Source organism: Mus caroli, chromosome 2 (genome assembly GCF_900094665.2).
Source record: "Mus caroli chromosome 2, CAROLI_EIJ_v1.1, whole genome shotgun sequence".
Lineage (NCBI taxonomy): Eukaryota > Metazoa > Chordata > Mammalia > Rodentia > Muridae > Mus > Mus caroli.
This window is the reverse complement of record NC_034571.1, coordinates 27,680,654-27,704,958: the sequence shown is the minus strand read 5'-3', so window position 1 is coordinate 27,704,958 and position 24,305 is coordinate 27,680,654. Positions and strand designations below refer to the sequence as shown.

The 24,305-nt window shown below is 55.2% G+C and overlaps 2 protein-coding genes across 2 annotated transcripts in view; both read left to right on the top strand.

The window, feature by feature from the left end:
• The window catches only part of Fibcd1 (fibrinogen C domain containing 1), a 33,269-nt gene extending 14,347 nt beyond the window's left edge, over positions 1–18,922 (top strand). The window contains exons 5-7 of the mRNA XM_021156642.1: positions 10,677–10,773; positions 14,932–15,111; positions 15,538–18,922. Of these exons, the coding sequence (XP_021012301.1) occupies positions 10,677–10,773; positions 14,932–15,111; positions 15,538–15,797 (537 nt within the window). The 3' untranslated portion in view covers positions 15,798–18,922. The remainder of the gene's footprint in view (positions 1–10,676; positions 10,774–14,931; positions 15,112–15,537) is intronic.
• A 2,289-nt stretch (positions 18,923–21,211) lies between these two features.
• Qrfp (pyroglutamylated RFamide peptide) lies at positions 21,212–23,381 on the top strand. The gene is made up of 2 exons (XM_021157018.2): positions 21,212–21,384; positions 22,841–23,381. Exons 1-2 carry the CDS (start codon positions 21,298–21,300, stop codon positions 23,213–23,215), a joined length of 462 nt encoding a protein of 153 aa, XP_021012677.1. The 5' UTR covers positions 21,212–21,297; the 3' UTR covers positions 23,216–23,381.
• The last annotated feature ends 924 nt before the right edge of the window (positions 23,382–24,305 follow it).

Genomic DNA, 24,305 nt, shown 5'->3' with positions numbered 1-24,305 from the left:
TGCCCTGTGTGTATCCATGCAGGTGTGTGTACATGAGTACAGGTACCCTTGAAAGAGGGAAGTGAGAGTTACAAACAGTTATGAACTATCTGGTATGGATACCAAAGCTTGAACTCAGGTCCTCTGTAAGAACACTACAGGCTCTTAACCACTGAGACATCTCTCAGGCCCCGTCATTAGAGCTTTTAAAGGGGAGTACCAGAAAGTGGCTGGGAGGAGCTCAAGGAACATCCTGGAGGGAGACAGGAGGCTGGAGAGCCCAGGTCACAGTCACAGTCAGACTTCCAGGTGAGGCTGGAGTAGATCTGGTGTGAGCTCCAGTATCCCAGGCCGCTGCCACTGAGTGTTACACACTGTGGCTTTGAAGCTGCCCAGCCAGTAACTCAAAGTCACCTCTCTAGTTGGGGTGGGGTCACACTGCTGTGCTGGAACCTGGTGTTTTAACATTCAAGCTGTGATATACTTGCACTCAAGCCACACCAAAGCCAAAGCCACAAGCTGAGGAGCTAATATTACTTCTTAGCACAGCGTGTGTCCCACGTGTGATGCTAGGGATGATATCTGGCACCCGTGTAAAAGCTGCGTGTGTCTGGCTACTCGAGCCTGTACCCCAGCTCTGGGGAAGCTGAGACAGAAGATTTCTTGGAGCTTACTGGTCGGCCAATCCAGAATCAGTTAAAGAAGACACCAGAGGTCAAGCTGAAACCTTCCAAAGTCACAGGCATTCACACATACAGGTGCACACACACACATACACACATACATGTTCACATGCACACACGCATGATCTTTACTTATTTGTTTGTTTGTTTATGGGTGTTTTTTTATCCACCTGCCTCTGCCTCCCGAGCGCTGGAATCTAAGGTGTGAGCTGCCATTCCTGGCCCACTCACAGTTTTTAAAAGAAATTGCAAAGTCGACTTCTGTGCCTCCTGGTCCACGCTGCCCTGAAAGCCAGTGATTGACCAAGAGCCACTCAGATATTTAGCCCTGCCCCACCTCGCTCTTCAGTAAGGGAAGGCCATTGCTTGGTTCAGTGAAGTACAGGTCCAACTGTTCCGTGTAGCCACTCTTCACGTCTCTGACCTTAGCTCACACTGGGTGCCTCCATCGCTTACCTGAGACCCTTGGCATTGACTATTTTTGGTGTTTGATGTCTAGGCCGATGGACGTCCAAGGGGGATTTTAATGCTACAAAGCAGAAGGGTAGGAAGTGTTTCCAGAGCGCACGTGGGACTTGGAAAGCAGGCAGCATGAGTGGGCTTTGAAAGGGGTCGGTGTCCCCAGCAGAGGGGGATGGAAACGGAGGAGGGCGGTCAGAACGAGCAGAGCGAAGCCTGCAATTAGGAGGCAAGTCTGAGTGCAGCCAAGGATCCCCCAGAGACCCCAAAGATGGACATATCTCTAAACTTGTCTTCAGGCTCTCGGGGAGAGCTTTTAAACGTACCGGATCCGTGTCTGGGGTTAAAAGCTCTTTTGTTTTCCTAACTGCAAAGAGGCTGAGTTATGGCTTTTGCCTCTGGGATCCCCAGGCAGGCAAACTGGCCAGGAGGCCCCCACCAGGCCCAGAAATCAGAATTAAGGGTTAGGAGGGCTTGGTGCCTGACTGAGGCTCCGACACCAAGGCCGCACATCTGTCTTCCACCCGGGCTGACTGGGATCCAATCTTCTGAGGAGTCAGTCAGGGTCTGTGCCTGGTAATTCCTTTGGCCTTGGCTTCAGGGACGATTAACTGGGATGGGTGAGGAACAGTGCCCAGCTTAGACCTGACACCCCTACGCCTGAGTGGGGGCTCTTGCAGGAGAGGCCAGAGTGCTCTGTAAAGTGCTTGCGTGGTCGGGAAACGTTCATATCCATTTGGCTTCTGTCTGAAGCAATCTTCCCCTAGATGCCTTCGGGCACCTGTCAGGATCACCCCTTTCTCTCTCTCTCTCTCTCTCTCTCTCTCTCTCTCTCTCTCTCTCTCTCTCTCTCCTGGATGTTCAATTGTTTTTTGGGAAGGTGCTGGCCTCTCTCAGCCCATCCATCCTCATTAGGTTCCCCGTCAAAACCACCCAGCTTCAGGCACCAACACTATGTAGTCCTCCCCAGCGGACTGGTTGCTGTGCTGGGCCTCAGGCCCCTGGGCAGGCTCCTCCATCACAGCGTGCCTTCTAGAGACCGGAGTGGGCAGGACTGGGCTCAGCCCCAGAGGCTCTTTGCAGTCTGAATACCACTTCCCCGCCTGGCATTGCCCCATGCCCCTTCTATTCCCAAAGGCTGGCAGGGTAGCCTAGAGAGGGCAAGAGGTTTGCCTCTGTTACCCAGCCAGCCTGGCCAGGGGACGTCCAGGCCTTCTGAGGCAAGTCAATGCAATTAATTGCTACTGAACAATTAATTGCTAGAGCATCAGCCACAGGGAGCCATTTGGGAGTGAGGCAGAGTATTAAGCTCTCAGCTGAGAGGGCAGAAGGACAAGGGAGCTGGCTTGTGTCAAGGTTGAGGGTCACTGGAGAGGCCCTGATCTTAGTCTAGCGATCTGGTGATGGTGGACAGAGAGGGCTCAGTGCGGGGAGTGGCCAGGCTTGCTCTGGACGAAGGCTACTTTGTATTGCTGACCCATCTGTTGTAAGAGGGTCTGAGTCAGGAGACAGCGGTACATATGAATGGTAGGCCCATGGAGTTGGGCACCTTCTGGGGCCCAAATGAATTCTCCGTATCACAGGGTTTCCATAAGGAGAGGGTGATCCTGACAGGCAAGGTGGAGGGGTATGGTGATCACGGAATGAAACTCTGAAGCATGAATTCCATGGACCCAGAGTCCTTGCTTATGGAAATGGGGGTGCCATGTGGGAAGGATGCCACTTGGGGGCTCTCTGCCATTGGACAGACCTCGGGGCAGGTGCTTCAAGGTAGCCTGCAGGCTTGCTTGGGCCCTGACCGTGACTAAGCCAAAACCTTTGCTATTCCACACTCGCCACAGGCGAAGGCCAGGCCAGAAAGAGGCCTCACATGGGGAGTGGGGCGCAGGAAGGGATGTCAGGACACGGCTGAACTTTGAACTTGACACCTGTCACTTCTCCAGAAAGTGAGATGGATGATCTTGTGACCCAGACCAGAGACTGTCCTCACCGAGTATGGACTAACCCTAGCCATGTCCTCTGGAGGCCTCTCATCACTCTGAGCTACTTCCCTCGCTCCCTCCTTCTCATGGGGGTGGGGGGGGTTTACCACCTTCCCCTATGTCTCCGACCTCTGTCCTAGGCAGGGTGGGGATTGTCTTCTCTCTAGATGCCCTGGGCTTGGGACAGCACCTGCTGTCCTCATCCCCTAACACTGCTCAGATGAGTGTTCCTCCCCAGCTGGGGACTCAGGATGCTCCCTAGAGAGGAGGGCTGTTCGGGGCAGGGGGAAAAACCCTTTGTCGCCAAAGCCTAACCTTTGTGTAATCATGGGTGGGTCCCACATCTCCTCCAGTAGAGACTCAGCACGTTCACACACGCGCAAGCGCGCGCGCGCGCGCGCGCGCGCACACACACACACACACACACACACACACACATGCACCACCCCACCTGGCTGTTAGCCACTCACACCTTCTGCTGGGCACCAGGCATTTTCCCACTGAGAGAGCGGGGTCATGGGTTCAGATGAGCCTCTAATTGGCTCCGTATAAGAGGAAGCCCCCCTTTCCCACATCCTCTTGTCTCCTCCTTAGGCTGTGGGGCAGGAGGAGAGCCGTGCCCTCTCTGTAGAACTTCAAAGGAGCTTAGCAGGCAGTCGGTGCAGAGAGAGATGAAAAGCTCCAGGGTCCCTGTGCTGGGGAGGCCAGGCTGCAAGACTGCCAGGGAGCCTCGGGAGGGCCAGTGACCTGCTGTAGCATCAGTGGGGCCACAGTGTCCCCACGCTGCTACCCAGAGCCCACTTTCCTTCACAGTGGCTGAAGAGATGGGTCCCTCCTCCTTCCTGTTCACCTGATTTGCTGGAGGAAGCTACCTCCACCTGGTGCAGGTCAATTTCCACAACTCTAGCGTCCATTGGGGAGCGCACAGTGTCCGTGGGACACCACACATGAAACGCTAGGTACAGCACTTGATAAATGGCAGCTTAGAGCACTGTTTTGCCAGAGTCGGCAGTCACTGGCTGCCAAGCCTGGGAAATGTGGCAGGGTGCCAAGCCCGGGGGTACCATTTCCAGTCACAAACAAGGAGCAGGCAGTTTCCTTCTGGAACCAGCAGCTGTCTTTTTTTTTTTTTTTTTTTTTTGGGGGGGGGGGGGGGGGGGGGGGTAGCTGTCAACCTACTGTGTGGTGTCATCAGCAGGTTTGGGGGCAGTTGCCAGACCTATTGTAAGCCATCAGCTTGTTTTGGGGCAACTGTCAGACCTACTGTGTGCCATCAGCTGGTTTGGGGGACAGGTATTGAGCCTACTGTGTGTCCCCAGCTTATGCTGACTTAGGTTCATCTTCAGGAATAAGGGAAGGGTTCAGTGGGGGAAACATGGCTTAGGGAGGCTTCAGGACTTGTTGTCCATGGGAAGTGGGCGGAGCATTCCAAAGGGGCAGAGCACTTTGAGAAAACATTCAAGAGTTGAGCATTTCCCTGGCTTCTCCCTCCTGTACTCCCAGAATCGCCTGCTGGGCAGGCCCCTGCCTGTCCTCAGGTCAGCAAGCCCTTCAGACTAGGACAATCTAGTGTCCTTTCCTGAGGACACTGAGGTCTGGGGGCCACTGCTGCCCCAGGGTCATGGCCTGTGGGGACGCATCCCCCTTCACCCCTGTCTCTCAGTGTCTCATTGTAACTCCAAATATAGCAGCCTCCTTGAGTACCCCAGTTCCCACAGAGGGGGTTCCCAACTGCTCAGAGCATCCCTTGAGCCATGTCTGAATGCAGTGTGCCAGCACTTCATGTATGTGTGTACTGGTTTGGTTTTGAGACAGGGTTTCATGTAGCCCAGGCTAGCCTCAAAGTTGCTATGTAGCCGAGGATGACTTTGAACTTCCCGTCTCTCTGCCTCCAGCTCCCATGTTTTGAGATTTCTGGAGTGTTTCACCACACCTGGTGCTGAGGACTGACCTCAGGGCTCTGTGCACACTAGGCCAAGCACTCTGTCAGCTGAGCTACATCCCTAGCCCTTGAGCTCTGATTCCTCACATAAACTTTAGGGCCTGGGACTGTTACAATCTCCATTTAATAGATGAGGAGACTGAGGTCTGCCTGTTGGATGCATCTGTACATGTTTGCAGGCCTATGTGGGACTGCCAGCTCGCTGATTCTCCGCTCATCCATGTATGCTCAGTGCATGATGGGCACTGAGGCAGCCAGGATTCCGTGGGAGAGTTGGGACTTGGGCATTGGTAACAGAGTCTCTAATACCCTGGCCCTGGGTGCCACCCCAGGGTGCTCCCCTGGGTTGAGAGACAGCTGGGCTCACGGGTGTGCTGGCTTACTTTCTTATCTACCAGGCCACGGGACATGTCCACAGGGAGCGCATATGTCCTGCCATCTCTAGTCTCTGACCGTCTCTAACCCCAAAGGTCCCCCACATTCCCAGTCTTGGTCTCAACAGCTACCAGATGGCAGCCTACCCCTGCAATGTAAGGCCTGTTCCATCCTCTGAGGGACAGATGGAACTTCTGAGACCCCAGATCTCACTGGCCACTTAGGACTCCAGCTTCAAGCTCAGTACTATTGCAGACATGGAGTGGGCTGGGCAGGGTTATTCTGCAGTGGGCACTCTACGAGGCCCAGACGTGTGGAGAAGGAGGCTGGGGAGGCACCAGGTGTCGATGTGGTCCTCTGGCTCTGCTGACGCTCTTAGGACAATCAGAGGCATCAAGTGCAATCCTGGTTGTCCTTTGAACTCGCCCAGCACTGTCTGCAGAACCGTGTGAAGCACACACTTCCTTGGCAGAGCCCCCTGGGTGGGACTTCCAGGCTGAGCCAGCGGCAGCAGGAGACTGGGTTTTAAGAATCAGAACCAAGAAAACACATGCTGTCTGCCTTCCCACTCATGGCTCTGGCCCAGGAGGCCTCGGTGTCGGTGAGCGTTTCTCTGTTGCCTTCCAGCTGGAAGCCAAGTGAATCAGCTCAGGACTGGGCCAACACCCACTGCAGGCCCAGGGTTGATCAATAACTACTTTGCTCTGGCCTTGGCATCCTCAGCCTTTGCCCACCTGGGGGCGCCTGGGGCTGAAGGAAGGGATGTAGACACTCCAGGCCTGGGCCTGGTATCCTCCTGTCCAGATGAATCTTGCTCTCTAATTAAAGTCCGCAATCCTGGCGTCCTTACTATAATCCAGCTGATTTTCAGAACTCCAAAGCCACAGCTGCAGTCCGCCTTGGGCCTCGGACTGGAAACACACCCATGTGCCCAGCACCCTGATCTTATCCATCTGGCTAGCTGGAGCACGTGAACCTCTCAGAACCTGTCAGGACACAACATTGTGCCGCAGTGGGTACCAGTGTGTGTGCAGGGACACTCATTCATTCGATATTCGACCCGTGACTAGCATGGCCCACGGCAGACACCAGGAACCTGATGGCAACGGTTCTTAAAACTGTGGGCCTGGATCCATTGGCAGGTGGCAAAATCAATTTCCTGGGTTGCGATCAACGTTGCTTTTTTAAATCGAATAGAGTAGAGCAGAAGAGGACACAGTAGGAAATGGCGCAGCCTGCTTATTTCCTGCCGCCGCCGTTTCCGATGTAAACTGTGCGGCTGTGTGCGGGGGTGGGACGTGCTCTTCTCTGAGCCCTGGTCCAAAGATCTCCAAGTCCTGTCTCCAAAGCCACAGCAGGGATGTGTGGTAGCCCCACCCAGGGGTGGGTCATAGTGTGTCTTAGTCCAATTGCAATGCCCTTGTTGCAAATGCTGGGGTTTCTTTGTGTATGTGCATGCATGTCTGTGTGTGTGTGTGCCCAATTTATATACCTTTTTTTTTTTATTTGAGAGTGTGTCATCAGGCTTGCCAAGTAGGAAAGATTGACTGGTAAGCCCCAGGGATCCAGCATCTCTGCCTCCCCACTGTGTGCCTTATACTTGGCTTGGTTTTGTATAATCCTGTGGGATACGGAGCTCACAGTGCGTTCACATGATTGTATGATTGTATGAGCATACAGTGTGTTCACATGGGTGTGTGTACAAGCGCACAGTGCATTCACATGGATGTGGGTGTGTGCTCCATGCTTGCGATGCTGACGCCAGAAGAGAACATTGCATGTCTTCCTCTATTGCCTCAAGACACGATCGCTCACTGAACCGGAAGGTCGTCATTTCTCCTGGGCTGGCTGGATCCACCTGTCTCTGTCCTCTAATGCAGAGATCAAAGGTGAAGATAGCCACGTCCAGTTTTCTACAGGGGTCTAAGGGGTTTGACTCAGGCCCTGTCCTTGCACGGCAAGCAATTTTGAACTGATTTATCTCCCAAGGCCAACATTATGGTTTCTTCAGGGCCAAATCTAACAGTCTAACATAAATGTTGGCCATTCTTAATTTCAGTGTTACTTTGCTGGGTAGAAATGAAGCAAGAAGCCCTGGTGGGCATAGGGGATGTGTCTGCCGCAGGTGACCATTCAAGTGGAGTCCATGGTGCAGGTGACCATTCAAGTGGAGTCCATGGTGCAGTGGGGACAGTCTGGTGGCTAACAGCAGCTGAGTCAGCAGTGGAGCAGTGGCTGAGTGTGTGTTGGCTACCTAGCCACTCTCCCAGCTCTATCTGCCATAACACAGAGAACACAGAAGTAGCCCATCTGTGCTGGAGGAGGGATGTGGTGAACAGCAGGTGCCGCCGAGGGAGGCGACGGCGCAGCACCATCTGTCTGGTGCTCTGCCCTCCTGGCTTGGATGTGTTTTACTCTGTGCCCTTTAGGGTTAGGGAAAGGCAGGACCAGGACAAGCTCCAGGAACAATAGCTTGGGACCACGGGGCCCTTGCAGTACATCTGAAGAACAAGCTGAGCCCAGCCCACTGCTCTGAGCTCTTTGGGGCTGGGTTGCAGACCTGGGAGGCTCTGTCCAGAAATCTTAGGGTCCCTCTGTCCCTTGGCCTTTCAGGAGGGGCACAACTGCCCCCCCCCCCCCCGTGCATTCAGCTTCACTGCCTGCAGCCTGCTCTGGGCCTGGCTGCCTGTGGGAGGCGCTGTTCTTCTCTGACATCCCTCTTCATACCAGATTTCCCTGTCTGGTCTCCACAGGTTTCATTCCCATGTGGGGTTGGAAGCCTGGCACCCCACTTTCACTAGGCAAGGCACTAGAAGGCTTTCTTTGTGGAGGTCCTGGGATGTAGAGCTTGCTGTCAGAGTTGAGGAAGAAGGGCAGAACTGAGCTAGTGTGGAGTCAGGGTTCTGTCTCCCCCAGGAAGCTGGGTTTCTCTGTGCAGGCCTATGTTTCCTTCCCTTTGCCTTAGATCTTTCTCTGTGTCCGTCCGTCTCTGTGTGTGTGTGTGTGTGTGTGTGTGGTATAGAGTCCCCTGCACACCAGCCAGCCCTTCTGTGTTTTCCTGGCTCAAGATTCTGGAGGGCAGTCTGGACCTTGTGCCTTGGACTTAGTTTCCCTGGAGAGACCGGATGGGACCGTATGCTGGAAAGAAGTTGGTAGCATGAGAAGGCTGGGGAGGAGGTGTGTAGAGCTGCCATTTGGAAGAGACAGCGGGATTAGAGGGAGAAGGGAGCAAAGGAGACTGGCTGGCCTGCTAAGCGCCTGTATATCTGACCAGCCAGCACTGACTGCACGAGGCTCAGTGGATCTGACAGCCTGTCGCCTTTCACAGGTGACAAAACAGGTCTGCAGAGGTGAGGAGATCTGTGCAGCAGCTAGACCCTGTAGTTCAGGCCCTTAGCACCCAACTCCATTTGACGGGGCTTGGTCCCCTGGGGTGGGGGCCCTAGGGCCTCCAGTAGGAGCTGGCCTGCGGGGGGTGGGGTGAGGGCTTCCAGACTGCTTGGTCCTGCAGATCTCCTCCTCCTCCTCTTCCAGCAGAAGCAGGCTCAGCCTGTCTGCCGCCTTCGCCTTGCCTTCGGGAGGGCCTAAGCTTCTGCCAGGATTAAGCCTTTCAAAGGGCGCGTGCTCAGGGTCCCAATGTGCAGCAGTCAATACGGCTCTCCACACCGCTCAGATCTCCCCAAGCCTTATCGAACTTCCTTCTACCCAGCGGGTCCCTCCTGAGGACTTGATATTTCAGGGCAGGACCAGGTCGGGGGAAGCAGAAAAAAAAGTGTCATCTTCCCTCTACCATGTGACGTCAGAGCTGCCCAACTGTCTGTGACTGACGCGTCCCTGGGGACCTGGTGCATCTCGAGAGCAGACGCCGATGCTCCGCCCGGGCACCCGGGCGGTTCCGAGCTGCCGGCACCGGCCTGCTTAGTAATGAGAGTGGCAGCCAGAGCTCTGACATCAGACACAGACACAGATGGAGGCAGGTGGGCGCTGCCTCTGCAAATGAGCAGGAAAAGGCTTGTTAAACAGAAAGGCAGCGTGGGCCAGGCGGCCCCAGAACGGGACTGTCAGCGACCGTGTAAATACTCGTCAGCTCGGCCGGGACCAGCACCGTCCTTATTTCAAGGCAATTTAACCAAGGGGACTTCAGACTCCCAAATCGAGAATGTTATTAAAAAGAACAGAGGCGGCTCTGGCGGCTCAACGGCTCGTTGATGCCCGAGTCACACCCGACGCCTGCTCTGGGCTCGTGGACTTCCCTTGAGGAGTGGCTTGGATTCAGGGTTCCCAGGCCATACGCCCTGGATCCTGCCAGGAGTGTGTGACTTGTGGAGAGAAGCTGGGTGAGAGGCAGGAATCTGGGGGGGGGGGGTCAAGGTTAAGGTGTGGAGTTGCTTAAAAACTTGAGAATGGACTGAGTATTATGGCATATGCCTGTAATTCTAGCATTTGGGGAGCTGAGGCAGGAGGATTGATATGGGCTGCGCAGTGATTTCCAGACAGATGAGTACAGAGGAGATCCTGTCTTGGAAACAAAACAGACAACTCCAATAAAAACGTTAGGCATATGTCCCTCTCCTTCCTCTCTCCCCCCACTCCTTCCATCTCTCCCACCCTTCCTGTCTCCCCTCACCCTCCCTGTGTCCGCTCACCCTCCCTCTCTCCCCCACCCTCCCTGTCTCCCCTCTCTTCCCCTTTCTCCCCTCTCCTTCTCTCCCCCTCCTTCCCTTGCTCTCCCTCTGTTTTTAACTTTGTCTCTTTCATTTGAGACAGTATCTCATGGAGCTCTTGCCCTTGGATTTTCAGTGTAGCCACAGGTGCCTTTGATCTTCCTGCCTCCATCTCCTAGTGCCATGTCACCACGCCTGGCTCAGGCTGACAAAACCCAGAGAGCTCATGTATGGTGTGCAAGCACTGTGTCAGCTGGGCCACAGCTTCCTGGTGAGAACCAGGAAAGGCTCACCCCGGCACCAGCACTCTGGGCCTGGGAGCTGAGGTTCCCGCCTGTGGCCTGTGGCGGCGACTCCTCCTGTGATCTGAGGTGGGTTAGTCAGACCTGTCTCTGGTCACCACGAGCCTCTGAGACTCTGGTCTGCTCCAGGTTCCAGAGCCAGGAGTTCTTGATTGAAGTGGGTGGCCTGGACCCCACCCCAGCTTATCCCCCTGTTCCATGCCGGCCGGGGAGCCTTGAGGAAGGGTGAGAATCTAGGGTGTGGGCTCCTTGGCCGTGGCTCCAATGCTGTGCCTTCTCTGCCCTTGCAGGTATTTCAGCGCCGGGAGGATGGCTCTGTGAACTTTTTCCGAGGCTGGGAGGCTTACCGGGAGGGCTTCGGCAGGCTCACAGGGGAACACTGGCTGGGTAAGCTACTGCATTCTGGGGACTCCATCCTCTGCTGGGCCCTTGCCTGTCCTTAACTGGATTCTACTCTAGTCTCTGAGGCCATTCGCTGGTATGTGGGAGTAACTACCGGCTCAAGTGATCGAGAGCTTGAGAATAGAACCAACAGGAGACCATTATACGTGGTCCCCGTGGACATGCAGTGCTCAGTGTGACAGGGAAAGCTGGGTGAGTTGGCCCCCGCACCACACCCAGGGGGCAGGAGGACCCCAGTTCCAGGCCAGCCAGGCTACATAGTTTAAGGCCAGACTGAGCTCTGTCATTCAAGACCAGCAAGAAAAATAAAAACAAAAAGCTACACTGGATGGTTCAGGATTGTAACCCCTGCACCAGAGAGGCTGAGGCAGGAGGATTGCTACAAGTTTGAATCCAGCCTGGTTTGCTTAGGATTTCCAGACCAGACAGTGCAACATATTAAGACCCTGTCTCAAAAACAACTACAAATAGCAACAGCGATAACAATAAACCAAACTCAGCAGACAAAGGCACTTGCCCGCAGGCCACAGAACTGTTCCTCAGGTCTCGGGATGCATGAAGGAGGTAGGGAGGGGTTGTCTCGGTAACTCTAGGTCTGAAACAGGAAGCGTTGTCCTGTTTGGGGACTGCCTAGGAGGCCTGGACAGCCCTGGGTCACTCCAGTCATGGTGGGTGAGGGGACCCCATCTCAGGCATCAGGAGGACTGGGGATGTTCCAGGCATTGCCCTGCCCTTGAGGCTAGCAGTGGCCTTGCTGGGGGTTTCTGAGTGTGAGCCCCAGTAATAGGCCAGTCCATCCTGAGGGGTAGAACCCTGGGTGTGGGTGCCAGGCGGGTGTTAGGTGGCTCCCTGGTGAGAAGAGACCTTCATTGCACCTGTGGGTGGGGGAAGGCAGGCCCCATGACAAATTGGAGGTGGATGCCTATAAGGCACCAGCATTCTGACCTATGGTGTCACGTAAGTCCATGTTCCTTGACCAGAGGCCAGGAGGGCAGGGTCCACCCCATCCTGACTTTCCATAGGGGAAATGGCTGCACACCATTTGGGCCATGGTCAGAGTCTGTTGTGTTCATTGTGGGGCCATTTAAATGCCACATCTCAGTCCCTGAGGCCTCACACCAGCCAGGAGGGTGGTCTGTCCCCATCACCACCCTTCTACAGACGACCAAGTTGAAGTTCAAGAAGGGAGGCCACAAGTCCCATCGTATATGCTGGGTGTGGAAGCCAGGCAGCTCCAAGGGAAGGAACGGGGCATGCTTTGATGACATTTTAGGAGGGACTGCAAACAGGGATGGGTGGGAAATTCCTCCTTACCCACCTGAGGCGGTTATGTGAAGGAAGACGTGGTGGCGGCTGGTTAGAGGCTGTCCCCGCTCCCCACCCATAAGCTTAGAGCAGGATTGGCGGCTCGCTGCTAGCTGGCATCTTAATTGAAATCTATCAGCAGCTGTAGAAGGTGGGGAGGAAGCATTTAAGCAAGGCCTTGATTAGCTCTGCAGACGAGAAGCCCTGACAAGAATGTCAACCCGGAGGCCCTCAGCAGCCCTGTGGCATCACCTCTGCTTTCCTGCCCCTCCATCGCCTTCTCATTGAGGGCTTCCTGTTTCTATTGCCTTACAGATGCTCTTTATATATAATGGCTACAGGTAGCTATCACACATGTCTGCTTTCATCAATTTACCTCTCAGCTTTTTCCCACTATTGCTTGTTTCCTGAAGTTTCAATTTTTGTATGTGTGTGTGGGGGGTGATATGGATGCAGGTAGGCATGTATGCTTGTGTGTGTGTGTGTGTGTGTGCCAGAGGTTGACGTCAGGTGTCTGTCATTCCTCAAGCACTGTTTGCCATGCTTTTAAATTTCATTTATCTGTTCTTGTGTGTGTGTGTGTGTTTAAGATTTATTTATTTTATGTATATGAGTACACTATCGTTGTCTTCAGACACACCAGAAGAGGGCATCAGATCCCATTACAGATGGTTGTGAGTCATAATGTGGTTGCTGGGAATTGAACTCAGGACCCCTGGAAGAATAGCCAGTGCTCTTAACCACTGAACTCTTTCCAGACCTCATTTTTTGTGTTTTTAATTTAATTTTATTTGTTGGCATTTATTGGGGGCGTGTGTGTGTGTGTGTGTGTGTGCTCTTGCCATGGCTTGAGTGTGGAGATCAGGGGACAACTTAGGAAAGTTAGTTCTCTCCACTATGTTGAGGACTGAACTTAGGCTGTCAGGCTTGACAACAAGCACTTTTACCCACTGAGTCATCTAGCCAGCCTCAGTGCAAGGTACCTGAAAGGTGTGCCCGGAGCCCAGGACTGTTAACCCCAACTGTGGCATGCTGACTGTAGGTCTTTGGATCCCAGTGACTGTGTAATAATGGAAAAAGTCATCTCCCAGCATCTCCTGGGGCTGTCTCCATCATGCACCATTCCTGGGAAATGCAATCTGTCCCAGTTAAAGCCTGGAGTAGAATAGGGGTCTGGGTCCTTCTGCCTGGGTTCAAATCCCAGCTCTGCTGCTTGCCAGCTGTGTGATCTGACCAGGTGACTGCACCTCTCTGAGCCTTCCTTCTCCCACCCATACAGTGGGGCATCGTTGTGCCCACCTCCCTGCATCCTTGTCCAGCAGCAGCTAGTCCTGGGTTGAGTGTGGTGGCATTGGTCACAGGCTGTGCTGCCTGATTGGTCACCATACAGGAGGTGCTTAGACTGGTCCCTGGGTTCCAGGTGCCAGCTGTTGTCATTGTCACTTGCTGCCTGAGCATCTGTCTATCAGCCCTGCACAGGTGTGCAAGCCACACCCGGAGAGGGGAGAGCAGCTTGCCTTGATAGCACTAGCCCTGGGAGAGCTGACCAGGCAGGGAGGCGGGGTGCAGTGGGATTGCCTGCTCTTGGGCGAACCCCACAGCCTCCAGGTCTCTGGCTGAACTGAGTCAGCAGCTCCAAGAGGGGCTGAAGGGAAGACAGGGATCCTGGGGTGATCCTGGGTTGATTGCCTGGCAAAGAATATTGGGGCTGAGCAGGGAGGGTCCGCAAAGCTCTCAAGCACACGATAACCCAAATACTAGCCCTCGGGAAGGGACTGATGGAATACTATAGGCGTGTGAACCTGTGAAGCGTTTAATTAAATGCCCTCTTAATCAAGGGTTGATCCTGATGGCAGGGAAGTGCCCTGTTTGTGTGAGACCCTGAGATGGCCCAAGGGCTAGAGAGCAGGAGAGTGGGAGAGAGGAAGGGGGTAGGCAGCAGGAGTGTGCAGAACCAGGTCTGGGGATGGCAGGAGATGCTGGCACTGCCTTGGTTCTATGAACTGAGAAGTATTTATTGAGCACTTGCCATGCCTGGTCCCGCTGTGCCCACTGGGGTCACAACAAACACTGACTGTAGAGTTGTGTTTGGGAAATTAGGTGGACTGGGAAATTCATAAGGAGCCAGGGAGAACCAGAATGGTGAATGTTAAGGAGGAGGTCCCTGGGTCAGCACGGGAGACCAGCCACTTTCCCAAGGCTGAAACAGAAAGGCAAACAGGCCGATAAAAGACAGGCATGGAAAACACCGTAAGATGGCTCAGAGGCTGGGCTCAGCCACCTGTGCCACCACCCATCTGAACTGCAAATTCCAGTGCTCTCTCTACCAGCTGTCACCTCAAAATGCATACAATTGGGGGGCTGTGGAGATGGCTCAGCTGATAAAGAACCTCACTGTGGGTCCTCATACCATGTTACAAAAACAAAAACCCCCCAAACTCTAAATTCAATGTCACTCATTGTACCTGCACCACGCGTCCTAGTGCTGAAGAAGTAGAGATGGGGTTATGGGGTCCCTAGGGCCCAATGACCAGGCAGCTTAGCTGAATCAATGAGCCCCAGGTTCAGTGAGAGACCCTGCCTCAAAAAATAAGGTGGAGAGGATGGAGGAAGACTCCTGAGGTTGGCAGGTACATGGGACGCCATCACCAATCAGACATGACCAATAAGTCTCTAGCTTCCTGCCCAGATCCCTCCTACAGAGAGAAGGGAAGTGGCCCAGAGAGCAGTGCAGCACACACTTAGCAGTTGTCCCAGCTCCTGTTTGGGTGGGTGGAGGGTATCCACCCCCTCCCAACCCTTGATTTCATCCATCTTCCTCCCCTCCCCCACCCTCAGGGCTCAAGCGGATCCACGCCCTGACCACACAAGCAGCATACGAGCTTCATGTGGACCTAGAAGACTTTGACAACGGCACCGCCTATGCCCACTATGGGAGCTTTGGTGTGGGCTTGTTCTCTGTGGACCCCGAGGAGGATGGGTACCCACTCACGGTGGCTGACTACTCCGGCACCGCAGGTGAGGATCCAGTGCATCAGGGAGAGCTGGCCTGGCCAGTCAAAGCCTTCTGTTCTCTGCAGTCAGGATCTAGGTCACAAGTCCCATCCGGTCCTCACTCCTGCAATGCTATGGGGCCTGGGTGGTTTACCCATTTCACAGAGTGAAGAGCTGGGCCCAGAACTGGAGCCTGGAGGTCTCCGGGGTTGGCTTCTGTGGGGCCAGTAAGTTGTAGATGAGTTCTCTGGGCTCATCTCAGATAAAGGAATGGGCGAGTCGGAAAGCTGGGAGGAGGTTACAGACAGCCTGGGCACAGGTTTGAGGGGTGGTGTGTGCATTCGCACACCCAGACTCACGTGGCTGGTGGACAGTGTTTGGGGGCCTGTGCAGGCTTCTTCCCGGGTGTCTGGCCAGGTGCCCACCGCCGTGTGCACATGCCATGTGCAGGTGACTCCCTCCTGAAGCACAGCGGCATGAGGTTTACCACCAAGGACCGGGACAGCGACCACTCGGAGAACAACTGTGCCGCCTTCTACCGAGGAGCCTGGTGGTACCGCAACTGTCACACATCCAACCTCAATGGCCAGTACCTGCGTGGTGCACACGCCTCCTACGCAGACGGCGTCGAGTGGTCCTCTTGGACGGGATGGCAGTATTCACTCAAGTTCTCGGAGATGAAGATCCGGCCGGTCCGTGAGGACCGCTAGACTGGCCCACTACCCAGCGCCAGTGTCCTCTGGTTATGTCTAGTCCCTACACATCTCATCCCATGCCCACTGCTGCAAGAACATGCTCTGCCCACCTGTGCATGGTTGGCCTGCTCTTTAGTAGGGATGGCCCAGGGCCAGCTCTGAAACTCAGCTTCCTGAGCCAGTGACACCCCTTCCCCAACCAGGTCCCTGTCTATCAGGTGACATGCTCTTTGGTTCCTACTAGCGGAGCTGGCACCCGGCAACCCCAAACCCTACCTGCCCAGGCTTTGGTCCCTGTGCTTTGTCTGCTGCATCCTGGTAAGGCAGCATCTCCCACTCTTCCTGGCTTGGCAAAAACATCCAGAATAGGGGGCAGGCAGCACCTTGGTCCCCTCCATCAGATCAAAGTGGAAGGCTCAGACCTTCTCACCTCTGACATCTGTCTGCCCTAACCCCAATCCCTCAGGGCCTGGAGACCCTACCTCTGATCAGAGGACCTTGGACAGCTGCCACAGCTCTCTCTCATTTGTGGCCAACTGGGCTGTGGCACAGCTGTCTACAAAGCCCCAAGGCCAAGACCAGACCCCTAGGCCACCCTCCCCTGGGTCTCCGCAGACCTGGAGGTTTCTATTCTTCTGGTTGCTTTCAGAGCTCATCTGCTCTTTCCCACCTCAAACAAGGTCCACCTGCCCTCCTGCAGAGCACCCATGGGTCCTGCCCCACATCACCTGCCTGTGGGGCAAGGGTGGGACTGGCCTAAGCCAGTGAGGACCTCCTGGGGTGAGGCTGTGCCAGGCTCTTGTGTTCTGCTGACCTCCATGGACTGACTCTAGGATCTTCTCAGAAGCCAGCCAGCCCTGGGACTCAGCATGGCCCAAGACTACCATCTCTGCAGAGAGACTGCCCCCTGCTGGCTATCACGGACACTGCCACCAGGGTCTAACAGGCGGGGTGGGGTAGGGTGGAGGGGAGGGCAGGAGACAGAGCATCAAACAGGTTGGACATCTGGACATTTCCTTGTCCAGCCTTCTCAACACCTGCACGGATGATCCCCCGGGAAGGCAGGCTGTAGCCCCGCCCTCAGCTACCTGCTTGGCAGCTGAGATGCTCTTATGAAAACCTGATAGGGGCTTTACAAGAACTGGATGATAAGATGGCAATGGTGACCTCCTCTGTCTGGAGGCAGAGACCCATGCCTTTTCTTTCTACCAGACTTGTACCAAAGCCTGAAGCCACCAATGAACTGTGTGACCTGCTCAGTCCCTCACATTGGGCCTTCAGCAAGGATCTGTAGCACACCTATGAGAGTCAAAGCGGTCCTAGGTGCTGGACAAGACTGGTTATGGTCCCGAGCTGGTGGCAAGAAACATGAGTAGAGTAGCCAAGGTTCTGATGGGACAAGGGATACATAGGAAAGTCCCCTCCCATTCCCTCTCTGTCCCTGACACCTGGCACCTAGCTTCATTGCAGAGGTGTGTGGGAGCTTAAACACATCCTGGCAGACACTACCCACCCCCGAGGCTGGTGCTGAAGTGGCTTCTGTTGCCAGCTGCTGCTGTAAGCGCTGCTCAGAAGTGCCAAGCGCTTTCTGATGTGGTATCAAACAAACTCCGTCGAGTGAAGCAACGGATTCACACATGCAAGTGTGGGACAGGAGGGCTGCGGGCCAGGGCTGGGCTGCAGAATGCAGGAGCTGAAGCTCAGCCCATCAGGGCAGTTGGTGAGGGGTGACATGCATCCCTGTCTGGTCACATTGGAAATGACAACCCTTCAGCCCAGCCACTGCCCCAGGGACACCAAGCTCTCTCCCAAGCCAGGCTGGTACTCTAGGGGGTGTGGTTTTGTCAAACGCTGGCTGAGTGGGCAGGGGTTAGTAGAGAGACCAGGTCAACAGTCCTTCACCTTCCTGGTGTGCACCCTCCAAGGGCAGGCGAGAGCACTGTTCCTGCACACTGGGCCACAGCCTCCAGCCCTGGCTTTCATTCACTGGTCTGATGTCTGTGTAGGTGGCTGCCACCCATGATCAGTGACCACGGGAAGCAGGAATGCTGGGAAGTTTGGGGGGGGCAGGACAGGTCCACTAAGAAGACATAATGTCAGCAGGCTGTGGTCCCTGACACCCCAGACCTACTTTGGTTTGTCACTGGAATGACTAACCAGGGTGAGTCTATGAAGTCGCCTGGCAGAGCCACACTGCTTTTCTTCTTGGGCAGAGTCTCCACATCCCACACTAGGGGCTTGGCGCTGTGGCTGTCTCTACTTTGCAAAGCATCGAAAATCTTTCCAAGCCTAGGTTGGCTTTGTGGATTCTACCAAAGGCTTCACAGCTGGGTACACCTGGGTCGTGCCAGTGGCCACCTAGACAGCATGCAGGGAGCAGACAGTACCTTGGGTCCCCTGCAAGCCTGGGCTGGTGAGTGACCAGTTAGAGCTGTGAGCTTCTCCTGTGGCATTAGTGGCTCGTGCGTGTGGGACACTAGTGTTTGTAGGTGGGAGTGTCATCTCCAGTTCCTGGCTCTTCCCTGCCCCCTCATCTGTGTCACCCCAAGCCTCCAGGTGGAGAATGAGCCATCTGTGGCCATGGTCACTGCAGGTCTTGGCCCCCAAACAGCACTTCTGGAAGAGAGCAGGGCCTTGGATAACCAGAAAGTCTGTGAGCAACAGATGCCTTCCACAAGATGACTTGACTCTGAGGCGGGAGATGTATACGAGCTAGGCCCACACCTTCCCTGAACCCTGTGATCTAAGGAGCAACATGCCAACAGAAGTCTCATGGAACCCAGAAGTGTGATGAAGCAACATGGACCCAAAGTGTCCGGGGGCCTCTCAGAGCCTCATTCCTTCATCTGCCTTTGGCGCAGGTTGCCCGAGGTTCTGATGGCCCAGGAACTGCAGGGATCCATAAATCCAGAGGCCAGGATTCAGGCTCAGTGGTTGTGAGTGGGGGTCTGACCTGAGGCTAGCTGTGCCGAGCAGAGCAGGTGTGCATGCTGGCAGATACAATGGGGCCCTGGGGCTGGAAGCAGCTCTGAGCAGCACCCCATGGGCAAACAGTGGGCCTAGTTGCTACTTGGGGCTGTGTGCACCCGGTGTCTTGTGTACCCTTGTCTTCAATAAAGTCTCGTGGTGACCCAGCACCAGCCTTCACGAGTAGTCCTGCACTGCTCCATGTCACAGCAGAGTGAGGCAGGTACCCAGTGCCCTGGGACTGCTTTGCCCTCCTCTCCAGATGGCTTTGTGCTCGCTCCCAAGGAGTCACTGGCTAGGCAGAGACAGGCAAGTCCCGGCAACCTAGCAAGGTCAGGGCCAGCCTTCTGCATAGGCTGCATCTGGCGGGGCTTCTGTTCTGGACTCATGGCTTCACCTAGCCTGGCTCTGTGTATCCCACGGGTGTCTTTGTGGTGATGAACTGTCCCTATAGGGAATGAGTCCTGGGGTTCTGAGGAGTCGACACTCTGAGGAACTAATTAACAGTCATTTATTTCTAATCGATGCTTCAACTTGAAGCTCAAGTTATTCCATGAAAGGTAGGGTTGACTGAGTGCCCACACTGCAGAAAGAACAGGGGCGGAACCTCCGCCCCCTACCCCAGCATGGGGGCAGTCAGGGAGGGATCACCACTCCTGTACTGTGGGAGTGTCCTGAGGCCATGTCCACAGGACACCAATTCTCAGACTCTTTCCCAAGATTCAGTGTCCTGTCCTCTAGGCAGCTCACTCTGGGTCATGGGGCTGGAGGGATGGGGGGTGTGCAGGGGGAGCGGGTAGAGATGCCAGGGACAGGACTCCAGAGCCAGGCCCTCAGAAATCCAAGGTGATTGTGTCTGTTTCTGTCGGAGCACTCTCGCCTGTGTGGGGGCCTTGTCCAGCTAGCCTGCTCCCTGACACTGCTAAGCCCTGGCCATGATGATTCCCTCAGTTGAACTGCTCTGTCTGTGGCTTCAAGAGCTAGCTGGATGGGTCTCACCGACCCAATCTCACAGAACTCTCTAGAGCTATCAAGGGGCTTGAGGACCAGCCATCTACAGGGTGTAGTACTGAGGGAAGAAATCTCCCCGGGGTTCTGTGAGGAGACTGGGGAGACCCCAGTGGTGGTGAACATTTGTGAGAAGGGTGTGTTCTTCATGACTTGAGGAGTGTTGTGACATCATCAATTTCAGAGGTTCGGGGCTGCTGGAGATCATAGCCATATGGTGTTCCAAGCTGGGTCCTATTCTGGGGGTGGGGGGGATCATTCAGATGAAACCAGGAACCTGCAAGGGCAGAGCCCGGACTGGCTGTCATGAATATACCCTTTCTCACCCAGTCTCAGCCCTCCCTCACACCATGAGAAACACAGATGGGTCCAGAAGCCAGGCTGCAAGGAAGCCTGGACAGGCTGCATGGAGCCCTGTGCCCTCAGGACTGCAACTCAGAGAGCCTTGGAACCTCCTGGAAAGCTACCCCCACCCTAATTCCTCCTGTAACACTGCTTCCTTCTCTGCTCAGCCTCTAACCTTAACGAGGCCCATCCTGCTGGATGACATCAGAAACACCCTCAACTCCAGCCTCCACGCTGGCCTGGACACCAGCTGCTGGCAAGGTCCCCCATCATGGCGGACAGTAGCTGAAGACACTGGGGCTCAAGGATCAGAGGGACAGATGCAGGCAGGAACCCAGGAGTGTGCCTGAAAAGCGCTTTGGGAGTCTGCCCAGCCCTCAGAGCCAAGCGTTTGATTAAAGCAAATGTCTGAGCTGGCCTCCCGGCCCCATAGTCACAGCACGGCAGGTGGGAGCCCAGTGTGAGCTGAGGAACGAGTGGGCCACAGGGGGAAGGGTCCCACCCTACCATGCAGCTGCTGAATCCAGGGTGTGTGGGTGGGGCATTGTCATTAGTCACCGGAAGAACTGCACTGAGTAGTGGCCCTGGAATGGGCAGTGACCACACCTTGGCCAGAGCACCCGTGGTCAGCATCCAGAGGGAGTCTGGTAAAAGGAGGAGGCTGTGGAGATGAGGTATCTACAGCCCCTGCAGACACACACTCACTGCGGTGGTGCCGGCCAATAAGAACAGCACCCAGCTGTGGACTCAGCGGAAGAGAAGTTATGGTGTGTGGTTAGGGGTGGTGGTGACAGACAACCCTGTCCTTCCTGAGGGTGCCAGTGTGGGAGGAAGACCTCATTACCTGCCCTACACCTTTGCCAAGTCCACACCTAGCTAACTCGATGCCTTATCTCCCGGCCACCTTAACAGCCAGGGTTCTCAAGAGTGGGCCTCCATGTCTCCACCAGGAACCTCCAGTGTCTGAGCCCGCGGTTGACCCGTGATGATGCTCTCTGCTCTGCAAGGGTGGCGCCCGCCACTCTTCATCAGACCACATCCTGTTTGCATTGTCTCTTTGTCCTTTGGCCCACAGTGCCCCTTCCTTCACCACCAGCAGCCCCAAAGGAATCCTGGGGCTAGGAATGCATAGCAATCAGGCAGGCTGGGGCTCGCCTCTCCAGGGAGCTTCATAAAGCGGGGGAACCCCAGAGCCATGCCTGCTGAACCGGGACCTGAGCAGCTCTGCCTGACACTGGGGTCTAGGGACTCACCTGCCCTTCTTAGAGCAGCCCGAAGCACAGTGAGTACAGCAAGGGACGGGAGGACAGGCTCTCCAGGTGAGCTGGGTGCAGGTGGGTACAGCAAGCACCATGAGCCACATACCAGGAAGGGCGGGTGTGTGGGAGGACCCTCAGCTTCATCCTCAGCTAAAGTTCCACCAGAGCCAGCCGGCCCTAGATGCCAGCCAGGAAGTATTAATCTCTGGGGATAAAGAACATTCCCGTCCTCCCCTTCCATGGGGAGAAGGGAATGAGGCTTGTCTGTCCCTTGTGGGGGGCCCTCTCCACCCGTGCCTGAGGAAGCCCCTTTAGCAGCAGCAGACTGGAGGCTACTCCAGCCCCTGGGGACCAGGGGGCTTAGCAAGCTGGATTTGGGTAGAAAGCAGGGCTGCTTTTGTTGTTGTTTTTGAAGCTTTCTGGCTGCGCTCACTTCTTTGAAATGTTTTCAAGGGAGCTGTTTCTGGAAAGAAGTCCCCCCCCTCCACTTCCAGCTTCAGGGGCTTCCTCAGAGGATGAGCCAGCCTGGCTCAGCTCACCCATGGTCACTGCAAAACAGACATCCTCTGTGAGGGAAGGGAACAGTTCCCACCACGGGATGTGGGGGGGACCTCGAGACAATGAGACAGATATGGGGGCACAGAGTAATGAGGCTACCTTGAACTCAGCTCTTTCTCTTATAAAGCTGTAGGACCTAGGGCAAACCCTGAGGCTCTCTGTGCCTGAGGTACTAGGGGGTGGCCCCGGGTTGGTGGGCTGGATGGCTGTCATCAGGAAGCAATCATTTCCCTAGAGACTGGCACAGGGAGAAACCACACTGACATTAGAGCTGTGTGGTGGAGCAGCGTTTGCTGTAGACAGACTTACTGTACAGAGAAGCCCATTCACCTGAGTAATCTTTAGTCCAGAGCCTGTCCTGTCCAGTGGGAGCTCAGTGGGTGCTGGCTGTTCCCAGCCTTGCCTCTAGCTCCTCCCCAGGTAGGTGTTTGACTTACACAAGGGCCACCAGGCCCATTTCCCCCTCCCAAGAGCAACTTGTTCCTGAATTAGGGAGACAGTGGGGTTTCCCAGCAGAGCTGCTAGACCTATTCATTATCAAGTTGAAAACACGGCAGCTTCTCACTCTGCCTACGGCCCAAGAGTCAATAATTATAATAGAAAATTGAACCCAAATGCACACAGCCCCGAGGGCCACCCGGGTACCTCTGCAAGCCAGCTGGCAGCTCTGGTATTCCAGTACTGAGCCAGCAAGGCAGGCAGCTCCCCGGCTGCAGGTGAATAGGAGTTAGACTAATTGGTCCAGCCGGCTCCCCTGGTGGCTACGACAGCCTGGTGTCCTGGGTGCTAGGGAACCAGGCTAAGCATAGTCAGCAGCTATCCCTCCAAGGGCTGCCCAAACCTTGGGAAGCCTGGGGCCAGGGATTGCATGTGGCCAAATGCTGGCCACTACCCCCTCCTCTCTCTCCCTCCTCTGCTCAGATGAGGAGCTTCCGGCCTTTGCTTTCCCTACTTCTCCCTCTGAGCACCTGCTTTCCCCTGCTGGACAGAAGGGGACCCACAGACATCGGTGACATCGGAGCCAGGATGAGCTGGGCCCAGCTGGCTGAGGGACACCCCCCCAACTCGGTTCAAAATCCACAGCCACAGGCCCTGCTGGTGGTGGCCAAGGAGCAGCAGGCTTCCCACAGGGAGCACACCGGCTTCCGTCTAGGGAGGCAAGACGGTAGCAGTGAGGCCGCAGGGTTCCTGCCCGCTGACTCAGAGAAGGCCAGCGGCCCTCTGGGGACTCTGGCAGAGGAGCTGAGCAGCTACAGCCGGAGGAAGGGAGGCTTCAGCTTCCGCTTTGGACGGTGAGGGCCTGCGTGGACTCTGCCCCGTCTGACCATCTACTGTTGCCCCGGACCCAACCTCAAGAACCCAGACCGGGAGAGAGTATCACAGTGAACTAATGGTGGTGAATAGATGCGTTCACATTTTCATTTCCAACTTTGCTAAAGTGAGAAATCTGGGTGGTGTTCAAAAACAAACAAACAAACAAAACCCAAATGAACAATCCACTCTCCTCCCTCCACCCCACCCTACTCCTGAAAGCCTGCACACAGGAGGACCAAGTATGTCTTGGTCAGTCCCTTGTCCTAGCCCGTGACTCGGGCTGCTGTCTGTCTCAGCCTCCGACTTTCCCCAGTGGTCTGACTGGAGCAGTCCCTGGTCCCCAGTGGCAGGGCATTGAGGCTGTGCTGGGGCCGTGGATACAACAGGCCTCTGGCTCTGTTGTTCATTTGTCGGTAGGTGGACCGAGAGATTACAGCGGGAAATCAAAGTTCTGACAGTTTCCGAAGGGACACTGGTAGCTGACATCTGAAGGGGTGCGCTGTGAAAGAGCGCACTCCGCTGTGTATAGAATGTGAGTCTGAAAGTAGAGAAATGAAGGAGAAGAAAATAACTCAGACACAAACAAAGCCAAAACACAGTCAGTGTGTTCTCCACCCCATTAGCACAAGACGCCTCTGGCAAGAAAGCCAGCAGTGGCACCAAGCTGCCCACGGAATGGCCCGGGCATCCCCTCTGGCTGCCCATCGCCCCTTGTCCATGGTAGTATTAGCCAACCTAAGGGCCTCATGGGGACCGAACTCTGAAAGGGTGGGGTTTTTTGTTTGTTTTTGTGCTCAGCAAGGTTGAGTTTCAAATACCCAAACTAGGAATTGCCATGTGTATCTTTTGAAATAAAAGTTGTAACAACTGCAGCATCATAATGGGATGCTGGCCTCTTCCTTCCAGGTCCTCTGGGCCCCAGAAACAACTTTTCTTGAGTTCCTGAAGCCTTCACTTTGGGGAGATGGAAATCAGGCTGCCTGTACCCCGTACACCTCTCCGAGCAGCCCCTTAATTGGCAACTGGGCAAAGGGAGAGAAGGAACAGGCTGTTTCCCTCTCCGCTTCCCTGT